General features: G+C 37.6%; 1 protein-coding gene across 5 annotated transcripts; it reads left to right on the plus strand.

Moving 5' to 3' along the window:
* Positions 1–990: 990 nt before the first annotated feature.
* MBIP (MAP3K12 binding inhibitory protein 1) lies at positions 991–17,019 on the plus strand. Of its 5 annotated transcripts, none has more exons than XM_040068475.1 (9): positions 991–1,134; positions 5,305–5,424; positions 7,114–7,326; positions 7,437–7,533; positions 9,058–9,123; positions 10,751–10,903; positions 13,491–13,588; positions 14,831–14,929; positions 16,072–17,019. In XM_040068475.1, exons 1-9 carry the CDS (start codon positions 1,015–1,017, stop codon positions 16,180–16,182), a joined length of 1,077 nt encoding a protein of 358 aa, XP_039924409.1. In that variant the 5' UTR covers positions 991–1,014; the 3' UTR covers positions 16,183–17,019. The 5 variants fall into 5 exon arrangements, with proteins under 5 accessions (XP_039924409.1, XP_039924410.1, XP_039924411.1 ...); XM_040068476.2 differs by having other exon boundaries at positions 1,014–1,134; positions 16,075–17,019; XM_040068477.2 differs by having other exon boundaries at positions 1,014–1,134; positions 14,891–14,929; positions 16,075–17,019.
* The last annotated feature ends 309 nt before the right edge of the window (positions 17,020–17,328 follow it).

A 17,328-nucleotide genomic window follows, 5' to 3' on the forward strand; every position in this document is an offset into this window, starting at 1 on the left:
TTTCTAAAGCAGGTACACATCCTGCCACAAGTATTTCTGAACCCAAAGAATGGTCCTCATCAACTGAATCCAAGCAAATTCCATCTAGTTCACCCTAGATAAGATATTCTCGCAAAATGCAGATATCCATGCAATATATTTGTAACCATTAACACTGAAGTCCTCTTTGGAAGTAATTTTTCGCTGGAACTGAGCAGAGCTTTCTCTGATTGAGTCTCCTCAAATGTGGGGTGCTGGTGCTGAAAGCCTTGTTTAATAGGATTTATTTTCACTATATCAATGTATGTCTTATTTTGATAGGAATCCCCCAAACATCAGTCAAATAAATGCATCTGCCTAATATTTTTATTTGAGAATGTTTTAACATTTGTATATACAACTGCACTCACCATTTTTCAACGGCATAAAAAACATTGGGGGTAGAGGGTCAGGGAAGACAAAGTGCGAAGACCAAAATTTAGGTTATCTAAAGAAACATCGGGTAGGAAACCTCTGTAAGCATACTGTCTTAGGAAAGAAATTTACAAGTAAACTGTCCCACAGGGAATAGAATTTTGCAACCCGCATAATCAAGAGTACTCTGACAAACCCTGTAGTCTGATTTAAAAACAACCCTACTGCAACCAGAAGAGTCAAGGCTTTGAACAACACACACTAATGCAAAGAAGTGAAGGCGTAACCAGAAAAGCACAGCGGAACCAAGGGCGGCAATGTGATGCAGCGACACCAACACCGGCGTCCTTGCCCCCACGAAGGAGCACTGGGGGAGGCGTGCCCGCCACGGCAGCCCCAGGGGGGCGCCGCTGGAGCTGGGGCGGAGCTGAGCCTGAGGGAGCGCGAGGCCGGCCGGGAGCGCGCCCCCACAGCGGCCCCGGGAGCGCGCCCCGCAGCCCGGCCCGGCGCTGGGGAGCCTCCCATTGGCTGTCGCGCCTGTCCATCAGCGCGTGGGGCGGGGCTAGCGCCAGCCGTTCGTCATCGCGGGGCGACGGCGCGGCCGCGGCCCGGCCCGGCGTCATGGCGGCGGCGGTGGCGCCCGGCCCGCTCCCGCCCGGCGCCCGCGCTCCGGAGATCGACCCTGCGGCCTCGGAGGTAGCGAGCAGCGCCCTGCGCTGTCTGGCCGGGCTGGCGGGGCAGGTGAGTGAGGGGCGGGCGGAGGGAGAGTTCCTGGGCGGAGTTGGCCTGGACGCCGCGCCCGCTTCACATCACCTCGCTTCGGGGGCCCGCGCAGGGCTGGCTCCTGCTTCACCCCGGCTTGCGGGGCCTTTGTGGGCTCCAGGAATAGAGTACGGCGCCGGAGCGGACATAAGGCTGCCACAAAGGCTGCCTCGCTTCGGGAGGTTGTTCGCGCCCGTCTGGCTTCTGCCAGGGCTGGGGCGGTGTTGCCGGCTACCTCCCACTCTGCCTCCGGCCGGGTCACCCCCAGGGTGCGTGGCTGCTGCTGCTGCTGCTGCTTCTCTCCCACAGCCGCGACCGTGCCTTTGCCTCGCATGACGGGACGTCGCGTGTCACTTTGTAGTTTGACGGATGATCTCTTCCATGGAAAGTGCAATTTGCTTAATTGCTGTATCTTAATTAATTACTCTGAATTGAAAAGCTACTGAAAGCTTACAGTGCATTAAATCAAAATAAATTATCGGGAGCTTGAAGTTAGCCCTGCCTTTGTAATAACATTCTATGAAACACACAGCATATCCGAGGGTCAGAATTTTTAAAGGTGTTCTGCTCTATGGTACTTAAGTTGAAACACCTACTTTATGTTTAGTAATGTCTGTGAATTGTGTAACAGATGTTACAGTAGTGGTGGAAGGCTCTTACCAGGACAAGGTTTTAGTAATAACTTCATTATTGCTATAATTTTCCACTGTGGAGATATTTATGTAGCTCTGTGAAGGCAGTAGTATCACACTCTTACTTCACAGATTAGCAATTTGAAGGTTTGGAGCCAGATGACAAGCAATATCTGCAGGAGCTAGTGTAACTTAATATATGTTTGGTACAGAAATGGGTTCTTAGATGCAGAGGCAATTTAGGAATAGCTGGTGGCTGATTGAAATTATTTTTCACAGTGTCCCACCTCTCATCTGTATAGAACCCTATTATATTTGCTTCTTACCTCAAAGTATGCTAATAATTGTCTCCATTTTCAAACAAAAGGCAACCAAAATTAAGGCTTGATAATTTAGACACTTACTTAAGAGTCTTAGTTTTTCTATCTCTGAAATGATTAAAAACTGTTGTGCCTTTTGTACAGGACTACAGCACTAAACAGTGTGATGTTCAGACACAGATGACTTCTAGGATTACTGACGCATGAAAGCTGTCTATTGAGGTTTAAAGGCCCCATAATTCTTCCTGGTGAAAATTCTGAATGTGGTCAACAAAGAGATAGTGACTGTCAGTTTATCTAGGTCTGAGGACAGCACTATGAATGACAGTGTTAGAACACATCAGAGAAATTTATGAAAAACACAAATGAGACTAAGGGAACGTTTCCTAAGCTTTTAAGTAGAGTATTAATCACAAGTTTAATTAGTTGTTTCTAAACCTCATTAAAAACTTATTTTTCTCTCAACTTCAGCAGCTTACTTTTTCTCCAAAGCTGGCTCTACAGCTAGCATGTCACTGGAAGGGACCTGGTGATTTGTAAAAATAACTGGGTGTGCACAGACAGACACATTTTACTGTCATTGCACTAGTTGGATAAGGATCTGGTTGCTCCATCTTAGCTGTGATTGTCCTTTTAATTGCTCAGTTATGATCCTTTCCAGTTGCTAAGTTACACACTTGTCGGCCAGTGCTTGAGTTCTGACGGATTTAACTGCTGCGTTTTACCCCCTTATGGGTTCTAGCAAACTGTCTTGCATCTTTGACTGAAACTACTGATTCCCCATTTCCCTTTTATAGAGATGACTGAGCTTGTGCCAAATTGTTAGCAGTCACAATTTGTGATTCATTATAGTAGTTTAAGTTGGATTTATGCTAGTCAACTGGGCTGTAAGCAGGAAGATTTCTGGCACAGGATTTTTTTTACTGGAGCAATCAATGGCAGTACGTGACCAGGAGGACATCTGAGAATAACGACTCTTAAAACTGTTGTAGATGATCCTGAAAAGGTCTTAAAGATTCAAGTGATAGCCAGTGTTTTCATAAAACAAATTTCAAAGGGCTGAAATTACTTATGATCCTGTAAATTGAATAGGCTGTGGACTTGTAATCAATCAAAGGCTTTGACATTATCAAAACACTGAATTTATAAATCTGTTTCTCACAGTTCTAATATGTAGTAGGATGTAAAAGACTGAGAACTTACTCTATTGTACTAGAAACTTTTGTTGATGCAGGAGGGGTTTATTCTTTTATTTAAAAGCAGTGTCTGTGAGTTAAAAATATGACTGGGCTCTAAATTATTCTAAGTTGGAAGTTATGCTGCTTTTTGTGCACTGAACCACCTGGACAGGAGTTATCCATTATATGAAGGCACATACCAGATTATTCTTTTTGAAAAAGGAGGCTTATTAGGAAATTGCAGTAGCACTCCTATTTTGTTTCGTTTGGATTACTTAATCCACGCCTTTTTTTACCCTGTCAGTAGACTGTAATATAGCAAATAGGAGATGTTACTCTAGAAACTTTGGGCAGGAATACATGCTTCATATCATATGCACAGTGGCTTAATTCCTAAAGTAAATTTTATTCCTACTAAATTCTAAATACATTCTTGATTTTGAAACTTGTTCAAGATTAGTATATCCTAGAACATGACTTTTTGTACATCCTGTGTACTTAGCTTAAGTACTGAACAGGGATAACCATTGCGTGAAAGTTATCTAAAATACGTTTTAAATCTAGTCAGACTGTCTCCTTTGTTGTGTAATTTGGGAACTAACTCTGAATTTGGCAAGGCTGATCTTTCACTAAAGAAGGAAGGTGTTCAGGCTTATAGTTCCTTACAAAATTGTGTTAATGCTAGGATTTGAAACTAGCATGGGACAGCTTACCATCCATAGCTTTGCCTTCAGAGTGGTGGAGGCATTCTTGTGTCCAGTCCTCAATGTTTCCTCAAGCCACACTTTGCGGTGGCTTCAGGACACAAGTGCAGTATTCTGTGTTCTTGTTTATAATATTTGATGCTGTTAGAAGTTAAATGTCTTTAGACCTTGAGTTAAAGGTCACTTTTGTCATCTTCCTGAGGTACCTCTTTCTGTTTCCACCCCCACTTTTTTTAATGGAAGGAGTGAGGAATAGATGTACAAATGTGCGTATGAATTGGGAATTCAGTGTTGCAAGCAGAGTACCTGTAGGTCCTCTTGACAAGAATTTTATTTCTATTTAGAATTTGGAGTATCACTTGCAGGATGTTTGGTTGGAGAACAACCTACTTAGCTTTGGGAAATGAAAGTGATCATCTCTTGAAGATCTTGAGAAGAGCTTTAGCGTAAAAAAAAGGACAAAGTTGGGTATGAAAAGTGTGTTAGCTCATTGGAGTTTATTGACAATCATCTTTGTGTTAGAAAGTGTACTTTTAGCTTATAGAAGATATATAGTTCTTCAAATTCATTATCTGTGTTTTTATTTATTGTCTTGGGAGTTAAATATTGCAGTTCTTTGGCAGTGAGAATAGACAGTTGCAATTGTTCATTTCAATATTAATGCATATACAGGAAAATAGTGTGATTTGAAAACAGGTTTAATAGTGGTGCTGTGTAATCTAGAGTTTGTTAAACTTTGAGATATTAAAAAAATATTTTTATGCACTTATTTTTAATATTGTGGTGGTTAATGCAAAACCAGCACAAATACAAAGCTTCCTTTGGATTAGAAGCAAGTAAAAATTGAGGAATGTGCCCTGGTCTTATATCAAGATATGGGGCATGCAGCCATAGATGGTCTTGCATTCTTGGAATAAAATACATGAACTTACAGGAGACTGCTATCCTGGGTCATGTTTCTTCATACTAGTGGTTCTAGTATCCATTAAAAGAAAAAGGGTATGAGCATGAACAATATGCTTTCATACAAGAATTAATTAAATAAAGCCAAGGACTGAATTAATACCGTGAAAGTATGATGAGTTAGTAAGGATTTTTTAATTTTAGAAAATATTCTACAAATACTAGCTTACTTGGAATATGATAGCTGCTGGGACTGTAATTAGTATCAAATCTTTCCAACATTCTTGTCTTAAAATTGGGATGGGATTATATGAGACTGAGCATAATTGTTGTTTTGTAGAAGTCTTGTATACTTTTTTGATATTAGTACAGATAATATAATTTTTATTGTGTTTGTTTTGCCCTATTGAAGCTTAATCTCGGAGAGGATATTGTGAAAGTTGTAATCGATTGGAGCAAGCTTCAGAGCACATCAGCACTTCAGCCAGCCTTGCTCTTTAGTGCACTTCAGCAGCATATTTTATGTTTACAGGTAAGTTTTTCATGGGACGCATTTGACTTGACAAGAGTGATCAACAACTAAAAGTGATCTCAGCTGTAAAATTCCAGTAATTTTGATCTTACATTGCTGTATTCAACAAAAAAGGAATGTAAAAGTTACAAATGCTTGGGATTCTGCTATGCTCCATAGGTGCTCACATTTATGGATTTTTCAGATTAGTGGTGGGAATAGCCACTGTAGGTGAGCAGGCTGAATAAATGCAGCCTCATTGATTTCTAGACTTGCATTGTAAATGTGATACATTTCCATCTATGGTGGGTTATAATTAAGCAATAAGACACGGCAGGTGTGTGTCATGCTATGATAATGATTCCATGCGTTGGGTGAGTTTTGAGGCTCATAGAGTGCTTTCAGTGGTTCAAGAAGTGGCATTATCCCAGCATGACACATCCTGGAGTGTCTTACTGCAATTAAATATATTTTCAGCGTAGGTTGTTTTTTTTTTTTAAAGAGTAATTTCTTTGACATTAATGTCTCATCTTGCCAAGTAGCCAGTCACCATTACTGTCATTCCTTTTAACTATTTGAAACTTTCCAACCCTGCCAAAAGTAATTTAGTTGCATGGCAAGGGAGGGTGAGCAGTTTGTCAGCTGGTAACTGAGCAGTGTTTTGACCTTGATAGTTCATATGTAGAAGACAGGATTTGAGTACTACTATTTTGCTTCAGCTAGCTCATTAATTATTTGAGGTGCATAGTACTGAGGGGATAAAAAGGGAAGTTTCTGTATTTTCTTGTTTATAGGTAAAAGAAAGACCCTTTGTTTTCCAGACATCCACCAGATCTTTGGTGTGATGAGCAGAAAGAGAAAATATACAAGATAAAAGCAAATAAAATTTACATCCAACATGTAAGAATGCTGCAAGTAGAATTTGATTCCGTTCCAGAAAATGTGACGGCTAAAAATCATGTTGTCTTTTAAAAAATTAAAATAATTTATAGAGAGAAAATAAATAGTGAAATTCATACTAGATGAAACTGATGGAAATTAAAAAGAGACAGGGACGTATATATGTACTGAGGTTTTGATGATATTGTACATAAGAGTTACTGCAGTAAAATAAGCATTTTTCCTGCCACAAATGTCAGTGCCTTTTCTCATTTAATTTCATGACCTAAGTAGATAATCAACCGTATCAAGAAAAGCATGTGTTCATGATAATGCCTATGTATTTCATGTCTGTGTTCTCTCGTCCACTTGGGCAGCTACAGTTTCAAGTGGAGAAGTAGTGCTGATGTGATAAAGTAAAGGCTTTACAGTGTAAGAGCACTGGATTTCATGTTAAGGAGGAAAAATACTAAGCCTTACTGTTCTGAGTAAGCATTTGAATGACAAGTTAATTAAGTGGCATTGATGCCAGTGATTGAAGCTTTGATTTAGCTAGTAACACGGGAGTATGGGCAGATTTTCACAGAAATTTGGGAGTTTTCCTCTACAAACCTCTAAAAGGCACAGGTCAAAAAGGTCAGAATCGTGGTGTGCACCGATTTGGAACTTCTTTTTAATCTTATTGCTGCGTTCCCTCAGAGCAAGATGTTGTAACTCTCAAAATTATTTCCATTGGTCTGGTTTGGAAACTGTAATAGTACTTGTCTTCTTGGCTTTGGGACTTTTGGACTTAGGTTTTTTTAACCCTAATACACTGTTTTCTTCGTTCAGCCTCTCTTAGAAAAACTCCAGTCATTGATGAAAGAGGAAAATATAGACCATATTGGACCTGCAGGTAAAACAGAAAGCCAAACAAGTTTAGATGTTCATGATGGTAACAGTCAGACTGAAGAAAAATATGGAAGTTATGACTTGAGAGATCTGAAGGATGCTCATTTTAATTTTGATCCAGAAGTGGTCCAAATAAAAGCTGGAAAAGCAGAAGTAAGTGATTTATGTGAGTTTGTGTTTTTAAACAGAAAAATGAAAGACCTTTGTAAATTTTAAATTTAAAGAATGAAATAGATACATGCCATCATGTTTATTACCTGCAGATTGACAGGCGGATATCAGCTTTCATTGAGAGGAAACAAGCCGAGATCAATGAAAATAATGTCAGGGAATTTTGCAACGTTATTGATTGTAATCAAGGTAACTGGCTAGCCAGACTTTAATCTTCATAGTAATTTAAGTTGTGTGGGATTTTTTTGTTTGTTGGTTGGGGTTGTTTGGTTGTTTTTTGGGTTTTTTTTTTGGGGGGGGGTGGGGCGGGGTGTTTGTTTGGGTTTGTTTTTTTGGTTGGTTTTTTTTTTAATTTTTCAAAACCACTAATCTATATTTAAAATGGAACTCTTTTTTAAGAGTGACTTTGTTTTAAAATTTAGAACTTGCATGTGCACTGCAGATGTCAAATAGAAAAATAAATTGAGTAGTCACTGGATGGGATGGCAATGTTTAATGCATCCCATACAGAAAGATTATGTCTATTGTGTTAATTTTAAGAACTGCTATCTTAGATCAGATGATTCTGTAGCTATTGTTCCCAGTGTTTTAAGTAGATGTTCTTCCAAATAAATGGAATTGCAGTTCAGAAATGTCTTGTGAATTGCATATTCAAATTGAAGTTCATTTAATGCTAGTTAAATTACAAAGAAGTATTTTTTACAATGAATTTGAATTACTAGCTAGCTGAAATGACTTTTTCTTTTTAACATTGCTCACATTGTAGTACAATTGGCTGTATCTGTAACCAATCTTAAATCCATCTGGCAGACTGGATCCCATTTACAGGATCAGTAACTGTAGCTAAATGCATCTTTGAAGTTAAGACAGTTTTATATAAATAAAACTACATAAGTAGAACAGAGCTATTTTCTAAGTACCTGTGAGCCCACATATGCATTGTCTCTATGAGGTACTTAAGCTCTTAGAGATCAAAGCTTATTGTTCAGTAAGCTTCTTAGAGAGTTTAACTGCTTGAATGTTAGTTGGAATGCAAAGGACATCTGAAGTTTAGTAGAATATGCCAGATAGTGAAATACTGTTTCCCAAAATTGTTAGTTATGTACAGAAGAATTGATAATAAGACCTGTCTCATTGTTTAGGCATAATATGTGTAAAGCTTCGGTGTAATGAACAGAGATTAAAATATAAACATTAGAACAAATTAAGGTGGTCTGTAGGTCCATTCTGTAGGTTTTTATGGTTAAGCAAATGAAAGAAGTCACATGGGTCAGAATAAATGCAGAAAGGTTTAGGAAAGTAGGCTGTTGAGTAAACTAGATCAGCTGAAAAAAAGGAGAGATTCAGAAAAGGAATGAAAAAACAGGATAACAATGGTAAGCAGGAAAAAGGCTTCTGTACAGGAAGGAAATAAGGAGGAAGGAAATAAGTTACGGAGAAATGCAGTGAAAAGTAAGAACCAAATACATTTGGTCCAGATCCAGTAAACTTCTATATACATGTGTGCATAAATTTATATGAGTGACTTATTCAGTTAAAAGCAGTATAATGGGCAAGTGTTTATAGAATGAATTAAGTATTTCTGATTTTTTTTTAATTGTTTGAAACATTTTAATTAGATTTGTTTAAAGCATCAAAGCTGATGGAGGTTAGAATATTTTCAATTATAAATACATAATTTGGACCTCACTTGTTATGTCGTTATTTATTTAGAAAATAGCTGTGCCAGAACAGATGCAATTTTCACACCCTATCCTGGATTTAAAAGTCATATAAAGGGTAAGCAACTATTTTAATACCCATTAAATATCCAGATATAACAGCACTGATAAGTTTTTGATATCAAAACTTTTAATAGAATGCTCAAAAATCCAAACTTAGTGATTTTTGACTCTAGTGAATACTTTTACATTCTAATTTATTTCTTCAAGGTTTTAAATCCCTTAACTGCTTCACTAAATTAATGGTTAGGCACTAAAGATCAAAACAGAATAGCCAATTTTCATTGTTGGGAAGGAAATGTGGAAAAGATAAAGCAGGACAATACTTAGTTTTTCTTCTGAGGTGAAGCCATCAATAAGGAATTGAGATTAAATAGGATTGTCTTCTATTTGTCATTAGTTGGTGCAAGTGTATTGAAATAGAATATAATTTTGGGACAGTGGAAGTTCTAAGACATTGATTTATAAGAAGTGACAAGCTGGGGAATGTGTTTATCACTGTACTATTTTTTGGAAAGGAATAAATAATATAGAAATTATGTCCAACAGATGTTGTGTGTAAAATATTGCTTGTTCATCTGCTGCTCTCTAGGTGTACACAAGTTGCCCTTCTTTAAATACAAAATACCCAGAATGAGAATGAAAGTAACCCTGTTTTGCATTTTTGAGAGTTATCAGTTATCCACTTGATATTGGTCCTAGAAACCAACTAATTATTTTGAATTCTGTAATTCAGAATAATACTGTAAAGCACAATAATAAGGACTGAAAGATATGGTGAGCTAGAAGGAAATTGAGAAGTGAGTTTGATTTTAGAATTTTTCACAAAGAACCTCTTTCAATAGTCACTGTTTAAAACTGACTGTTAATTTGTTGGTTGGATGGCAGCATAATACAGGAAAAAAGGAAACTCGCATTTCAAGGAACAGTCATAACTGGAATGTGAAAAACACTTAGAAAGGATTTGGAAATAAAACCAGCATAAATAAAGCAAGGTTGTAGCATGTGGCCTTCATGCGTTATTGAGTAGGATGGTGTATGCATCTGGAGCTGCCAATATAGTCTTTAAATCTGCAGTACACTGCAGTAGTTCTGTGAGGGGAACTTTAAAAATTACTCTGATTTAACAAGATGTGAGCAAAATCTGATGAAGACGTGGCTCAGCATGGGTAAAAGATAGACCCAGATGCAGCTGAAGAGTCACTAAGGCTTTTACCCAAATGACAAAAATTAGAACTGAACTTCCTTGCTGAGGCTTGTATTGTTTCTTCCAGTTGTGTATCTCCCCTCATCTTCATGTATTTATGATGCTTCCTGTAATACTAGGTCTGGCCTCTTCTTTGCATTCAGAAAAGCTCACATGTACAACTGCTGACATAGATATCAAGGTTTCTGCTGTTTATCAGCAGCTGATGACAAATTCTTGACACTGCCATTCTACATGAAAGTATGAGTAATTCTTTTACTTTGCATATGTAAAATCCAGGGGTTTTGTTAGGTTTAGTTACTCATGCAAAAAAAAAAAAAAGAAAATGTTTTTACTTGAACTTTTGATCTTAATGTATGTGGGACCCTGCAAGACTTGTAAAACTGATTTAACACAGGTTCAATATTTTGATTCTTTTAGTTAGATCTGCTTTGTGTTTCATGTGCATATATGTGAAATTTATTTTCTCTTTACCTAGTTTCTAGAGTAGTAAATACTTACGGACCTCAGACTAGATCTGAAGGAACGCATGGGTCCAGTCACAAAGCCAGCGTACCCATGCATGATTGTGGAAACCAAGCTGTTGAGGAGAGATTGCAAAACATTGAAGCACACTTACGGTTACAAACAGGTTTGTATGATGTTTTAATTTTGACATCAGTGTGCCATTTTATGCCACAGTTACGATTACTGTAGTGAAACTGGGCAAGGCTATAAAAATTGATACTGTAAAAAGAATGGATAGATCCACTGAATGGTTTAGTAAAAAACTGTACCTGAAGTACAGTAATCTAGTGTTTAGGGGTTTATGCCAAAATGGAACCCAGGTTTATGCCCAGCTTGAGATTCTGAGTTAGTAAATGTGCGCTTTATGTGGTGGCAAACGAGAGAGGCATGACAGAACAGGATTTAAAATAATACGGAATATCTGGAGATTGGGGTTCTCCATAGCCACTGGAGTCCTGCCTTGACCCACTGAATAGGAAAAGCTGAGTTTAGGACTATGGGCTGCTTCATGGACAACTTGTGGTCTGGTGGTAGGATCAACACAAAGGGTAACCTGAAACTCTTTCCTAAAGGTGGACGTTTTTTCAAATACATTTAGGCATAAAATTTATTCCCCAGAATGTGGGAAATTTGTTGTCACTACTTCTCTTTAGGCCTGCAAACATGAGTCCATACCTTTCACAAAAATAAATGCCATAGCCATCAGGCTGCTGATGTTTTTTAGGTAGTTGCTTTCTTCACTCCAGCCCCAATTTTCCATAATATGGCACTGAGGCACAATGAGGCATTTATCAAGGAGGAATTAGTATTTTTCTTGAAAATTGTTTTCAAAACAGAACAGGAGCCAAATCTCCATCTAGTAAAGTGAATTTTCTACACATGACACTGTGGACACTCTTGATTTTTTTTTTTTTTTCTTTTTTTTTCCTTCTGAATACTGAATAGGTGCCAATGCATTACGTTAAAAATATTTGGAACATTGACTAGATTACTAGATTCCTGTGACTGTGTAGTGGATTAAAGTTCTCTGGCAGCAAGGAGAGTAAGATATGCATGGATACTCTTGAGGCAGCACTCAGAGCTTGATGCTTAGCTCTATAGCTGCCTCAAAAATAAGCTGGCTTTTGTGCAATGGAAATAGAATTTGGAAGTGGCTGGCCAGCATTAGGGTTACAATGTGTAGTTTTGGACTTTATGCAAATCGGATAATGATTGGAGGTAGAAAGGTTTGCCTATTGCTTCCAGGTTTTGCCTACAAATTTTTTGGAAGGTATGGGTCAGCTAAGCTATAGTATAGGTTAAGAAGATGTAAACATGCAACATCAGCTCAACTCCTGTTCATATCAGCATTCATGGGGAATGTCTCAATATTATTTGATGCATACTCCAGCAGCTGTGCAAAAAATATTCATCTCAGCAGGTAACATGCCTCAGCTACCTATTACACCAGTTTTTGCTTCAGCAACAGAAAGAATTAATCTTGACTCGCTGGCTGTTTTTCAGAACAGCTTCTTGTGCTAGTACTGCTCTTTTCCCTTTTCATTGAGAGAAAGCAATATTAAGAGTGATAGGTTAGCCAATTTAATTAGTAGATGCTGAGTGTTGACTAGAGCGCAGAACTGAAGGAGTGAAGCTACCTGCACAGTTGTTTCTTTGAGGGGACAAAACAGATGAATGCCAGAAAAAAGAAAAGCCCAAACCAGTGCTTATTTTGGTCGTTTGTGGAATAGAACTGTCTTGTCTAACAGACCCAGAAATAAAAGGAAATGTGTGTCAAAAAGTAAAAGCTTGCTATGGCCTTGGTTGTCAATGCAGTTCAGAATCAGACTATTATTTTAATTGGAACAGCCAGTACTTAGCTGTGATAAACAGTTATTTCATTATAGAATACTATGGAGTGCAAGTAAGATGCTTGCTAAGGCTGATCTTTTGATCAGTTCTATTTTTACATGGGGAAACAAGCCCAAGCTACTGTAGTATAGATGAAAAGAACAGATGGGTTGAGGTGGGATTTTTTTGCTGCTGTTGATTTTGTGGTATGAGTGGGATTTGTTGTGGGGTTTTTTTTGTCAGGGTGGTTCTTGGGTGAGCTTGGGGCTTTTTTGCTTGTTTGGTCTTTTTTTTTTTTTTTTTTTTTTTTTTTTTTTTTTTTTTTTTTTTTTTTTTTTTTTTTGTTAGACCTCTGTTACTCAATTCAATACACACATTCCCCACTCCCGTTCTCCCATCTATGGTCAGGCAACACTGTTCTTTGTCAAGCACAACTCATACTTGTCCTCTAACGTCTGATGCTCAGTGGAGATTTTTCTGAAAGAAACCTATCTTAGATATCAAAGCTGATTCATGTGTGGTCTGCCATCCCATCTGCTGTCTCCTAATGCTGGTGTCAGCTTTGAAGTGGTACCACTTCATGTATGACCAATGTATTGTAAGAGTGATCATTAGTTGTTTCAGGGACCTTGACAGACATACTTCAGCCAACTACATGAAGTTGTCTTACTGTTTTCATTGGCTGCACTGGCTTATCAATCAGGTTTTACCCTGAATCATATTAATTATCCTTCCTTTATATTATCCCATCCATTTATTTTGTTCACCTACTGGTTGATAGCTAATCTTGAAAAATTCAAATGTCAGACTTCCAGTCTTTAGTTAAATAAGTTATTCAAGTGTTTTTCCTGATTTCTTTGCATTATTACTGATGTATTTAGGTGGTCCAGTACCAAGAGACATTTATCAGAGAATTAAGAAGCTTGAAGATAAAATCCTTGAGCTGGAAGGACTGTCTCCTGAATATTTTCAATCTGTAGTAAGAAATTTTCTCACCTTCTTTTGGCATATTCAAATGTATTCGTGCCTTTTGTGCTTGAATCTTTGATGTACAGAGAGTCATAGGGCAGGCGCTTTTAATAAACAACTCTGGCTTGGTGTAGTGTTATATTACATGTGGACCATCTAATCAAGTTCATATTTACCCAGTTTATCACTCAAAAAAAGAAAGTATCTGTTGGTGAGAAAAAATTGCTGCCACCCAAGCTTAACTAATTTGTAATAAATGTGTCAGAGAGGTTGTATTTCTCCCCCTTGTCTTAAAATCTGAAGTGCTTCTTATGTCAGGAAAATTGACTGAAGTTTTGATTTTTGATACAAATCATAAATGGCTTAAAACAGGTGAAATCATTTGGGCTTCTATACATGATCTGATTGCAAATGATATGTGAATAACTTGCAAAAGGATGAGAGAGTAAACTGTTTAAAAATTGCTTCATGTGATTCTGTGACTTAGTTTTTTTTATTTCTGGTTTTTAGGCAAAGCTGTCTCTCTCTGAATAGTACAACTTAACCTTCAGTCACCAAAGGGTATTAGGACAAAGAGAACATTAGTTGTTACTACACTAGCTCTATTTGACTGTAGAAGTTTCTTGTCTGTTATCTTGCTCTTCTTTCCCCATGTAACAGTAAGAATGTCTCTTTTACTGTTGATTGCCTTTTAATTTATATCTTCTCCCTTGAGACCAGCCAAAGAAGAGTCAGTTAATAAAAATCAATAGCAATAGTACACATTTTTGTTTAATTTTTTTAAATTTGTGTTGGAGACCAGTAAAGTTCTTTATTTGTGAGGCTATTCCTTCAAGTGTCTGAAAACCAGAAGTTAAACATGCACTTTCATAAGCTGAAATTTCTATTGAAAGTGCTTTAGGAACTCTAGAATGAGGATCAGGGAAAAAATTGTGATGGTGGCAATAATAGTGTTGCATAGTAATTAGCACGTTTTATCCAAAGTTTTGCATAAATACTGGTATGGATTTAGGCAAATTTTAGGGACAAAAATATTGACAGTTTCAAAAGCTCAATTCTGTCTGAAGGAAGCTTCAGTTAAATTGACAGTTGTTGACTGCCAAGTGTGGAGAAGCTTCAACAGCTTCTGATTCTCTCCAGTAGTATTTCTCATGATACAAAGTACTTAATTATAAAAAAGGTTTCTTTAATCTATGGAATAGCAGTTGGTGTTTTTTCTATACTTTAAAGACTCTTGACAATGTTGTTTCAGAAATGTTTGTGGTCTTCTGTCAGTGCAACATTAAGTCTGTTTTGGTTGTCTTTTCTTCAGAGCTGTTCTGGCAAGAGGAGAAAGGTTCAATCTCCCCATGTAAGTGCTATTAACTCTTGTTTTTCTTAAGTTTAGGATGTTTTGGGTGGAAAGTAAACAAAAGTTCTGTGAAGCAAGTATGTAAGTTCTCAGAAGTAGCTGCATCGGTATTGGATAGCTGCCAAAGCTGCCAAAGAGAGAGGGAAGGAGACAGAAAGCTAATGGATGTTACAATGAAATGAGCCTTCTAAGAATATATGCTAGGGTTTTCACCAGTTAGGAGGATGATAGAATTAAACAAATCTATAATGCTGTTAATCAAGCTGAGAGTAATAGGCAATTTCTGTATTCTGATCAGCCCTCTGTTAATGTCTTCTGGTTTTGTTTTGTGGCTTAGTGGTTTTTGTTGATTTAAAAATTATTTTTCAGTTTACTTTATTGGTTTATGAAAAGCCAAAAGTAGAAATGGCGGGATTGGCAGAAGTATTGCAAAAGGATCCAACAGTATAGCAGATATTAATCTGTCAGTAAAACGTGCCATTTTCACAACACTGTCACATAAGGTAATGCATTTACCATGTACCTCTTAGGCCACAAAAGAGAAGTTACCATTGGTGCAGGTGAGACCATGGCTGGAACCTTGTCTGCTCCTAGCTATCACCCTTGGAGACAGATGGACTGGGGAGAATGCTTAGAATGGCCTATGGGCCATCTGAGACTTGGGAAAGTAGGCTTGTTTAGGAAAAAAAATCCTGCATAGGGTGAAATATTTTTATAAAAAGGATGATGACCGGCTTGTGTAAGAAGACATAAAAAAATTGTCAGTTTAAGTAGCACAGAGGAGCTTGATGTTGGGCAGTAGGAAAAAACCCTTTAGCTGTAAACCCAAGTTCTGCAAAATCTAGGTAGTTTCATCCAGTGTTTTTGCATGAAGGGATTTCTTAGGATTTTTATGAGCAGACTAAACAAGCATCTGTTAGAAGTAGCATGAATGTATTGATCCATGATTAGGACTGTCTTTCTTGCAAGTTTACATTCTTTTTCCTGTAAATTTAAATAGGCGAAGACTAGATTCAGACAATTCTGCTTAGGTAGTTCTGTCACTTAGGGCAATATGCTGTGACCTCAAGTATCAAGTGATAAGCCACTTCTCTAGCAATTGCAAGATGTAAATTATTGTGATTTTTATTTTGTTCTTTTAGCAGAGCTATTCACTGGCTGAACTTGATGAAAAGATCAATGCTATAAAACAGGCATTACTGAGGAAAACAAAAGAAAGCAAGTCCAAGGAGGCTGAGCAGTTTCTTCGATAAAGGTGTTTTCAGAATCCTCATCATCATGATTTACACATACCTATACCATAGACCTGAGTAGTGTTCATCAGAGATGACTAGCAATGGAGACAAAGCATGCATATAAGCTCCTTTTGGACCTTGAAAGCTTTCTTTCAGAGTAACTTGTTTAAAAGCAGCTTTATTAATGAAATACTTCAAAATTAAGAATGTTTCAGGAGTGTCATTTTAATAATCCGTTCCCTTCTGTTATAAAGGAGGACTGCAGCATTGTTTGTATGTGAAAAGTTTTAACCTGCACACAAAAGCTACATCTCACATGTAATTCTTGGTGACTAAGTATTCAAAAGGACTATCTTTTGTATACTGTTCATGTAAGTAGTTTGCATAGACTTGTGAAATTAAATTAAATATTTCCTCAGAAGTCAAGTGACTTGGGGAAAAAAATTACCAAAACCTTGTGGAATGCATGCTTACCTGTGGGGTTTTTTCTGTATCTATCACTGTTTTCACTGCTGTTAATACAGCAAATTGCGTTTCTATGTGACAGGTGTTTATGGAAATCCTATATGTGTAAATAAAAACAACTGTTCTTTACTTTTTCAGTGTCTCGTGGGAATTCAAATTTCATAACCTATTCACAAACAATATATTCTAAAAAACCATCCCAGGGGAGATTTTGAGGAGCATGCCAGCAGGGCAGCAACTTTCCTTCCATATGCATACTTACATGACTTTTGAAACGTGGATGCTAGCCTAAAGTCAGACCTTTGGCCAGACAGTGAAGAGAGATTGTGTTGTGACTTTTTGATTGGTTTTGTTTGTTTGTTTGTTTTTTAATAAACCATTTTCTATTTATACAAGTTCTTTTATTTACTGTTTGTCATTAGTTCAGCTTAGAAGAAAAGTAGCTGTTACTGAGGGAGTTTCATGTAAACTGCTCTGCTTACAGCAGTCATATTGTTGACATCTCTGTGGCAGGTGTTATGAACAATATTGACTTGACACAGCCTTCGAAGAACAGTAGGTGTTTCCTGTGACCTCATCTTTTCATCCAGAATAACATTTGTTATAGCAACTCTAGCTAATGTTTCTCTGGAGGTGAACCAGCAGAGATGGGAGTGAAAGCTACTTGAGCTCTTGTCCTGGCTCCAGGAATCATGACAG

Source organism: Hirundo rustica, chromosome 6, assembly GCF_015227805.2.
Source record: "Hirundo rustica isolate bHirRus1 chromosome 6, bHirRus1.pri.v3, whole genome shotgun sequence".
Lineage (NCBI taxonomy): Eukaryota > Metazoa > Chordata > Aves > Passeriformes > Hirundinidae > Hirundo > Hirundo rustica.

Excerpts from the sequence above, each read along its gene's own strand:
- MBIP (XM_040068475.1), top strand. The coding sequence starts at position 1,015 with ATGGCGGCGGCGGTGGCGCCCGGCCCGCTCCCGCCCGGCGCCCGCGCT. Across the intron at positions 5,425-7,113 it reads AGCATATTTTATGTTTACAG|CCTCTCTTAGAAAAACTCCA; the intron begins GTAAGTTTTTCA and ends TTCTTCGTTCAG. Across the intron at positions 13,589-14,830 it reads CTGAATATTTTCAATCTGTA|AAATGTTTGTGGTCTTCTGT; the intron begins GTAAGAAATTTT and ends ATGTTGTTTCAG.